General features: G+C 47.0%; 1 protein-coding gene across 1 annotated transcript in view; it reads right to left on the bottom strand.

Moving 5' to 3' along the window:
- Nucleotides 1-399: 399 nt before the first annotated feature.
- The window catches only part of LOC139417382 (fidgetin-like protein 2), a 29,798-nt gene continuing 20,105 nt past the window's right edge, over nucleotides 400-10,092 (bottom strand). Inside the window, exon 3 of the mRNA XM_071166651.1 lies at nucleotides 400-2,243. Within this exon, the coding sequence (XP_071022752.1) occupies nucleotides 400-2,243 (1,844 nt within the window). The remainder of the gene's footprint in view (nucleotides 2,244-10,092) is intronic.

Genomic DNA, 10,092 nt, shown 5'->3' with positions numbered 1-10,092 from the left:
GGACTGTAATGAATAAAGTCCTGAGAGTAGCAGTCAGTCAACAGGGGGTTCTCCCAAATCAACCCTGGGTCCTGTTCATTAGGGCAAACGTTTAAAAAAAGTTTTGCGATGGAAAACAAAAATGTGTGTTCTATGTTGGACGAGTCCAGGTAGTCCTGGCCCTATTCAGTCTGTTTTGCAATGGAAATCGAAAATACATTTTTCTTAATGGACAAATCCAGGTTGTTCCTTCCCTGTTTCTGTATGTTTTATTTTGTTTGGTGCCTCATGAACAGGACCCTGATTATCCATTTCCTTGGACCATGTCACCTTGACAACACATTGCTGATTTATGTCTTGGATCACGAATAACCAAGATCTTTGGATGGAATCCTAACTAACTGGAGATGCACGTTGCGCTCAACTCGGCTTTCTGTAAAAAGCATCTGGCAGGCCCACGTGGTAGCGCTTGGCGAAGCTCCGATGCACAGCATCCTGGAGCAGATCTGGCCTACCGGTGGCACACACCATGATCACCAGCCCAGGGGCTCCTCCCGCCGATCCTAACTCCATCTGGGCCTTCTCCAGGGCAGATAGCAACACCTGCCTCAACCCCTCCTCCTTCTCCATAGCCTCCACCTCACTGAGCAGCACCACGGAGGGCTGCCTCAACCCCGCCACCTGCAGTGTGGCCTCCAGGATCCCCTCAGCCTCAGCCTTGCCTTTAGAGGCTAACATGGCCCCGCTGAGCCTATAGAAGGAGGCCCCAAGCTGGGAGGCCATGGAGCGTGCTAGGGTGGTCTTCCCGCCTCCTCGGGGGCCGAATAACAGAACAGTGGCTGGGGGGCGGACAGCGGGGCTGGGCCTAAGACAGGGCCACAGCAGCTCCTCCTCCAGGGCAGCCTTGACGTGGGTCAGCCCAGCCAGCTCCCCCCATAGCAGGGCCGGGCTACAGTCCAGCAACTCCCCATTGACTAGATCCAGAAGCCTGGGGTCTGGGCTCTTCAGGCTGCCCGACTCCCCTGGTCCAGACCCAGGCTGGCCCTGGCCATGCAGGGAGGGGAGTTTATTGTTGTGGACCAGGGAGGAGTGGTGCTGCTGCTGGGTGAAGCCCTGGTTCTCTGACCCTCCTCCTCCTCCTACGTTCTCCCCAGTCATCCCTGCTGGTGGGCTGTAGTCCCCTGCTAAAGCCACCCTGTACGGAGGAGACACGAGGGGCTGGGAGGAGGGCTTACTGGGCTTGAAGGCCTGGGGATCTGTGCTGCCCGTGGTGAAGCCACTGTTTTCTTTATCTCCCACTCTGTAGGGAGAGAGAGAGTCCCCTCCTCCGGGCTTCACTGGGTCGTAGCCTGTATACTTACTGTATCTAGAGCCATCCTCCTCCTCGTCTAATGACATTTCAAACGCCTTCCTCTTCAACCCACCTCCGGATTCCTGGTAGCCGTAGCTACCCCTGACCACGGTGGGCCGAGACGGGAGGGGAGTGGGGGCGGCCAGCCCCGGGGGTAAGTACCCTGCAGAGGGGTGGCTGTAGGTGGGGCCCAGGCCGGGCTGGTGGGGGTAGCTGCTGGGGGGGTAGTTGTAGACCGAGGTGGAGAGGGAGTAGCTGGGCAACAGGGTGGGTGTGGACTGGAGGGGGTGTTGGAGGGAGGCAGGGGGGAGTGCTGAAGGGGGCTGGGGGCAGTAGCCAGGCGAGACGTAGGTACCGTTGTAGCTGGGACGGTTGTAGTCACCTGAGTGAGAGCCAGAGGAGGAGCTGCTACCACTATAACAAGACTCTGAGAGGTTACTGTTGACCCCTGACATATTGCTCGCCCCTGGGGGCCCTGCTGATGTGGCCCCGGCTTTCGGGCCCGAGAGACCATCCAGGGACCCGGGGTAGAGCCCCTCTGCACTGTGGCTTAGGGGCCAGTGTTCCAGCTCAGTCTTGAGGCCAATAAGGCCCCCGAAAGCCCCTGGCTCTGGGTAGGCCCCTACAGCGGGCCCCGGTGGACGGTCGTATGGCGAGTCTAGAACATCACAGTACTTCTCTGCATAGCTCTTCAGCAGGTTGGAGGCGGTGAGGGCTGAGATGTCATCATTGGCCCAGGCGTAGCCACCTCGGCCGTGGGCGTGGCCAGCGGCGTAAAGCTCAGACTTGTGGGCCGGTGAGGAGGTGGTGGAAGACACATCCAGGTGCTGCTCAGGCCACTGGCTGAGGGACTGGCTGAGGGACTGACTGAGGGACTGGGCATGCTCCGGGTTCCAGTGCATCTTATACAGGCCTGGAGGACAGGACACAGACAGAGAGACACCACGTTATATACTGTAAGGTGCAGCTTAAAAACTCAGACGCACCGGTAGAATTGTCAAACGTTTGCCTACTGGGCCAGACGGATTACCAGGACGTGTACTCCTGGTGCGTTGACCAACTGGCAAGTGTCTTCACTGACATTTTCAACCTGTAATACCAACATGTTTCAAGCAGACCACCATAGTCCCTGTGCCAAAGAACACCAAGGTAACCTGTCTAAAATATACCCGGAGCACTCACATCTGTAGTCATGAATTGCTTTGAAAGGCTGGTCACGGCTCACATCAATACAGTTATCCAGGAAACTAGAACCAACTCCAATTTGCATACATCCCCAACAGATCCACAGATGACGCAATCTCTATTGCACTGGTGCAGGCTGTGTTAGTAGTGGTGTGGGCTGTGTTAGTAGTGGTGTGGGCTGTGTTAGTAGTAGTGTGGGCTGTGTTAGTAGTAGTGTGGGCTGTGTTAGTAGTGGTACAGGCTTTGTTTGTAGTAGTGTGGGCTGTGTTAGTAGTGGTACAGGCTTTGTTTGTAGTAGTGTGGGCTGTGTTAGTAGTGGTGTGGGCTGTGTTTGTAGTAGTGTGGGCTGTTAGTAGTAGTGTGGGCTGTGTTAGTAGTAGTGTGGGCTGTGTTTGTAGTGGTGTGGGCTGTGTTTGTAGTGGTGTGGGCTGTGTTAGTAGTGGTGTGGGCTGTGTTAGTAGTAGTGTGGGCTGTGTTAGTAGTGGTACAGGCTTTGTTTGTAGTAGTGTGGGCTGTGTTAGTAGTGGTACAGGCTTTGTTTGTAGTAGTGTGGGCTGTGTTAGTAGTGGTGTGGGCTGTGTTTGTAGTAGTGTGGGCTGTGTTAGTAGTAGTGTGGGCTGTGTTAGTAGTAGTGTGGGCTGTGTTAGTAGTGGTGTGGGCTGTGTTTGTAGTGGTGTGGGCTGTGTTAGTAGTGGTGTGGGCTGTGTTAGTAGTAGTGTGGGCTGTGTTTGTAGTAGTGTGTGCTGTGTTAGTAGTGGTGTGGGCTGTGTTAGTAGTGGTACAGGCTTTGTTAGTAGTAGTGTGGGCTGTGTTAGGAGTAGTGCATGCTGTGTTAGTAGTAGTGTGGGCTGTGTTAGTAGTAATGTGGGCTATGTTAGTAGTGGTACTGGCTGTGTTAGTAGTGGTGTGTTGATGATAGTAGTGTAGTGGTGATTAAAGTAGTGTAGTGGTCATGATAGTAGTGTAGTGGTGTTGATAGTAGTGGTGTGGTGATGATAGTAGTGTAGTGGTGATGATAGTAGTGTAGTGGTGTTGATAGTAGTGTAGTGGTGATGATAGTAGTGGTGTGGTGATGATAGTAGTATAGTGGTGATGATAGTAGTATAGTGGTGATGATAGTAGTGTAGTGGTGATGATAGTAGTGTAGTGGTGATGATAGTAGTGTAGTGGTGATGATAGTAGTGTAGTGGTGATGATAGTAGGGGTGTGGTGATGATTGTAGTGGTGTGGTGATGGTGATGATAGTATGGACCATATGGACCCTATAGACCCTATGGAGGAGGAGAGAGAGAGGAGGGAGAGAGACAGATAGGGGGGAGAGGGACTTCTACGCCATTAAAAGGAACATCGGGGGGAAGAGGGAGAAAGGAAGAGGGGAGAAATAGAAACAGGGAAACAGAAAGAGAGAGAGGAGGAGAAACACTGAGAAAAAGAGAGAGAGAGAGCGAGAGAGAGAGAGAAGGAGAAACACTGACAAAAAGAGAGAAAGAGCGAGAGAGAGAGAGAGAGAGAGAGAGAGATGAGGAGCAACACTGAGAAAAAGAGAGAGAGCGAGAGAGAGAAGGAGAAACACTGAGAAAATGAGAGAGAGAGAGCGAGAGAGTGAGAAAAATATTTATTAGGATTTATTAGGATCCCCATTAGCCGACACCAATGGCAACAGCTAGTCTTACTGGGGGCCAACGTATAACGAAAAAGACATTACAGGGAAAATACTTTAGAATTTACACACAACTAAAAATATTAACATGTAGTGTGTGTGTGTGCATCTATCAGTTACACATACTGTACATGTCAATATGTCAAGATATCCCTCCAGTGGTGTGGGGGCTGTGCTTTGGCAAAGTGGGTGGGGTTTTATCCTGCCTGTTTAGGCCTGTCCGGGGGTATCATCGGATGGGGCCACAGTGTCTCCTGACCCCTCCTGTCTCAGCCTCCAGTATTTATGCTGCAGTAGATTATGTGTCGCGGGGCTAGAGTCAGTCTGTTATATCTGGAGTACTTCTCCTGTCTTATCCGGTGTCCTGTGTGAACTTAAGTATGCTCTCTCTAATTCTCTCTTTCTTTCTCTCTCTCGGAGGACCAGAGCCCAAGGACCATGCCTCAGGACTACCTGGCATGACGAGTCCTTGCTGTCCCCAGTCCACCTGGCCGTGCTGCTGCTCCAGTTTCAACTGTTCTACCTGCGGCTATGGAACCCTGACCTGTTCACCGGACGTGCTACCTGTTCCAGACCTGCTGTTTTCAACTCTCTAGAGACAGCAGGAGCGGTAGAGATACTCTTAATGATCGGCTATGAAAAGCCAACTGACATTTACTCCTGAGGTGCTGACTTGCTGCACCCTCAACAACTACTGTGATTATTATTATTTGACCCTGCTGGTCATTTATGAACATTTGAACATCTTGGCCATGTTCTGTTATAATCTCCACCCGGCACAGCCAGAAGAGGACTGGCCACCCCTCAAAGCCTGGTTCCTCTCCAGGTTTCTTCCTAGGTTTTGGCCTTTCTAGGGAGTTTTTCCTAGCCACCTCGCTTCTACACCTGCATTGCTTGCTGTTTGGGGTTTTAGGCTGGGTTTCTGTACAGCATTTTGAGATATCAGCTGATGTAAGAAGGGCTATATAAATACATTTGATTTGATTTGAAAACAAACACACAAAAAGTAGGTCACATCGGGGAGAGGCATTGTGCCACGAGGTTTTGCTTTATTTGTTTTTTTAAAACAGGTTTGCTGTTCACTTGCGCTGTGTAAGATGAAAGGAAATTCCATGCACTCGTGGCCCTGTATAATACTGTGCATTTTCTTGAATTAGTTCTAAACCTGGGGACAGTGATAAGACCCCTAACAGCAAGTCTGGTAATTGTTTGTATCAGTGCTGTGTGTTAGTTGACTATACAAACAACTTGGAATTTCCAACACATTAATGTTGCCAACAAAAACAAGAAGTGGAGCAGTCAGTCTTTTCTCAACTAGTATTAATATTATCCCTCTGATTACAATGAAGAGCAAGACGTGACACTCTGTTCTGGACCAACTGCAGCTTAACTAACCAGCTGCAGCTTAACTTTCTTTGCAGCACCTGGTCATATGACTGGACAATAATCAAGATAAGATAAAACTAGAGCCTGCAGGACTTCCTTTGTGGAGTGTTGTGTCAAAAAAGCAGAGTGTCTCTTTATTATGCACAGACCTCTACTCATCTTTACAACCATTGAATCAATATTTATTGACAGTTTACAATCTACGCTAACACCAAGTAATTTAGTCTCCTCAACTTGTTCAACAGCCACACCATTCATTACCAGAGTCAGCTGAGTACTAGAACTTAGGGAATGATTTGTACCAAACACAGTGCTCTTAGTTTTAGAGATATTCATGACTAGTTCATTTCTGGCCACTCATTCCAAAACAGACTACAACTCTTTGTTAAGGGTTTCAGTGACTTCATTAGCTCTGGTTGCTGATATGGTTGAATCATCAGCATACATGGACACACATGCTTTGTTTAATGTCATTGACAGGTCATAGGTAAAAATAGAAAAGAGTAGAGGGCCTAGAGAGCTGCCCTGCGGTACACCACACTTTACATGTTTGACATTAGGGAAGCTTCCATTAAAGTAAACTGTTTGAGTTCTATTAGGTAGATAGCTCTGAACCACGATATAGCAGTTTGAAAAGCCATAACACATACGTTTTCTCAACAACAGGTTATAGTCAAAAATGTCAATGGCTGCTCTGAAATCTAGCACCACAGCTCCCACAATCTTATTATACATTTCTTTCAACCAATCATCAGTCATTTATGTCATTGCAGTACATGTTGAGTGTTCTTCACTATAAGCATGTTGAAAGTCTGTTGTTAATTTGTATTGTTTTTGGTCAAACACAATTTTTTTCAACAGTTTGCTAAGAGCTGTTAGAACCAGTAAAGGCCACTTTACCACTCTTGGGTAGCAGAATGACTTTGGCTTCCTTCCAGGCCTGAAGACAAATATTTTCTTCTAGGTTTAGATTAACAGATAGGAGTGGCTATGGAGTCAGCTAACATCCTCAGTAGCCTTCCATCTAAGTTGTCAATGCCAGGAGGTTTGTAACAATACTTTTTCCACCTCTCCCACAATAACTTTACAAAATTCAAACTTGCAGTGCTTTTCCTTCAGTATTCTTTTTTTAATTTATTTTTTATGTACGATGTACAATGGCTCACTGTTTGTTGTTGGCATTTCCTGCCTAAGTTTGCCCACTTTGCCAATGAAGTAATCATTAAAATAATTGGCAACATTATTTTTGTGATGAATAAGCCATCTGATTCGATGAAATTCTGCCCATAATTTCATTGAAAGTACTTCAAGGTTTTTCCCCATCATTCTTTATATCATTGATCTTGGTTTCATAATACAGTTTATAATTTTTTGTTGTTGAGTTTAGTAACATAATTTCTCAATTTGCAGTAATTCAAACCGTCAGATGTGCAGTCAGACTTATTAGCCACTCCTTTTGCCCCATCTCTTTCAGCCGCACAGTTTTTCAGTTCCTCATCAATCCATGGAGCCTCAACAGCTCTAACAGTCAGTTTCTTACCAGGTGCATGTTTATCAATAATTGGAAGAAGCAAGTTCATAAATTCACCAAGTGCAGCGCCTGGATGCTCCTTATTAATCACATCAGACCAACAAATATTTGTAACATCATCCACATAAGAGTCACATCTAAATCTTTTGTATGATTTCTTATATACTATTTTAGGCCCAGCTGTTGGAACTTTGGCTTTCCTGGATCTAGCCACTGTAATGTGATCACTGCATCCAATGGGTACAGATACAGCTTTAGAACAACGTTCTACAGTATTAGTAAACATGTGATCAATACATGTGGATGATCTTGTTCCTGTAGTGTTTGTAAACCTCCTGGTAAATTGATTAATAACCTGAACCAGATTACAGGCACTGGTTACAGTGAGAAGCTTCCTCTTGAGCGGACAGCTTGATGAAAACCAGTCAATATTCAGGTCCCCAAGAAAGTATACCTCTCTGTTTACATCACATACACTATCAAGCATTTCACACATATTATTTAGATACTGATACTGACACACTTGGTGGACTATAGCAACACCCCAAAAGAAAAGGCTTTAGGTGTGCCAGGTGAACCTGCAACCACAACACTCCAATAACACTTGACATAAGATCTTCTCTAAGCATTACAGAGATATGGCTCTGAATATACTGTATACAGCAACACCACCACCATAAGCATTCCTGTCTCTTCTGTAGATGTTATATCCTTGTATTTATACTGCTGTATCATCAAATTAATTACCTAAGTGTGTCACAGAAATGGCTAATATATGAATGTTATCTGATGCTAATATATGAATGTTATCTGATGCTAATATATGAATGTTATCTGATGCTAATATATGATGTTATTGATTTCATGAACCTTATTTCTAAGGCTACATATAATAATATGAGCTATTATCAGCCCTTTCCTGGGTAGCTGATCAGCGATAGACATAATATGGAAAAGAGCAGACAAAGCAAGAGAAAACAATATACATTCAGCAGTCCATTAATCAGTTGGTGTGTGTACGTGTGTGTGTGCTACGAGGTTGAAGCTACGAACCCACAGGCTTGGCTCTCTTATCCCTTCCAGGCTTTTGAGAAGGAGGCTGGAAAATGAGCCTGCCATAGCGGATGTAAGCAATGTCCCCACAGCTACCTTGTCCTTGAACCTCAGGAACTTGACCACTATTGGAATCTTCCTGTGGTCCATCTTCAGTTTCTCCGAGATACTTTCCCTCACTTTGTCCTCAGACTCCATCCAGGTCTCATGTGGAGATTTTGCAATTCCGTCCACAACCATGTTGTTCCGCCTTGATTGTCCCTCGAGATAATCTGATTTCTTTGTCATTGTTATCATGGATTCACATACAGAACTGATGTCCTCTCTCAATGATTTCTGTCACCTTGCTGTTCTCCTGTTTAAACTCATCGAGCTGATCTTGGGAGAACTGCAAACTGTTCTTCAGGTTCTGGACCTCTCTGGTTAGGTCGTCCATTCTTTTATTAGTTGACTCCACCAGTATTTGGACAAAACACTTGAAGCTATTTTGTTTTTGTTGTAACAACTGCTTGCAGAACTATTTTTGTTCGTATAAAAGATCCTTCACCTGTGATCGAGAGACACCACTGTCCTCAACAGTACTCCCACCGGCTTTGGTGTTTGTCATGGTAACAACAGTAGGTTATGCTTTTACTCCACGCAGTTTCAGACAGGGCAGGTCGCAGGGAATATTGAAAACAACAACAACAACAACAAAATATCAAGCGTCTAGACAGCCCCAAGCCCGAGACAATCCCCTGTCCCAGCTACATAGGCTAACCTCCCGCGGGCTGCCTTCAAGCCCTCAGGAAAACCCTGGTAGCTTGATAGGCAGCTAGCTAGCAGCTAGGCTAGCTGCTATACCAAACAGCTCCTCAGACCCGGCCTTGGTCAGCAGGATCACTGGACAAATTGTAGCGTCCCAGCAACTGATGCCAACCGTGTCGCTGGATCCAAACTCAAAAGGGAGCTAGCTATAACCAAACTTTTTCAAACGATTTTCAAAACTTTCCAAACCAACAAACCAAACTCTTCCTCGTCTCACGTTCAACAGGAAGTGACAAGAGGAAGTGAGAGAGGTAAAAAGAAAGAAAGAGAAAGAGTAAGAGAGAGACAAAGAGAGAGAAAGAGACTAAGCGAGAGAGAAAAAAAATACTCAGGTCATTCCCATCTGTAGCAGGCAGCAGGACTAAACCAGGCAGCAGGACTAGACTAGGCAGCAGGACTAAACCAGGCAGCAGGACTAGACCAGGCAGCAGGACTAGAACAGGCAGCAGGACTAAACCAGGCAGCAGGACTAAACCAGGCAGCAGGACTAGACCAGGCAGCAGGACTAGACCAGGCAGCAGGACTAAACCAGGCAGCAGGACTAGACCAGGCAGCAGGACTAGACCAGGCAGCAGGACTAGACCAGGCAGCAGGACTAGACCAGGCAGCACGACTAAACCAGGCAGCAGGACTAAACCAGGCAGCAGGACTAGAACAGGCAGCAGGACTAAACCAGACAGCAGGACTAAACCAGGCAGCAAGACTAGACCAGGCAGCAAGACTAAACCAGGCAGCAGGACTAAACCAAGCAGCAGGACTAAACCAGGCAGCAAGACTAGACCAGGCAGCAGTAGGCAGTTTGTTAGCCGCCTAAGGCTCAATAATGGAGCCAGTGTGTGACAGAGATGGATGGGAGCCCAGGGCAACTCATAAACCTGCAGTGGACAAAGGGAGGGAGTTGTCCTCTAGTTGCTCTCTCTCTGTCTGATTATGTAATTAGATTTAGTTCTGTAGAGCAGCAGCGTCTCTATTCCCTCCACAATAACCTGAACAGGCTTTAATCTACATGTCTGCTAGTCCCAGATGAATACAGCGTGGAGGTGGGCACATGGAGGGAGGATGCTAAGATCAACAGGCGGAAATCAGGACAATGTAAATGGACTAGTGGGTTTTAGTTATGTAGTATTTCAGACACAGAGA

Source organism: Oncorhynchus clarkii, chromosome 9 (assembly GCF_045791955.1).
Source record: "Oncorhynchus clarkii lewisi isolate Uvic-CL-2024 chromosome 9, UVic_Ocla_1.0, whole genome shotgun sequence".
Lineage (NCBI taxonomy): Eukaryota > Metazoa > Chordata > Actinopteri > Salmoniformes > Salmonidae > Oncorhynchus > Oncorhynchus clarkii.
The sequence above is the reverse complement of the archived record's forward strand: the minus strand, read 5'-3'. Positions and strand labels throughout refer to the sequence as shown.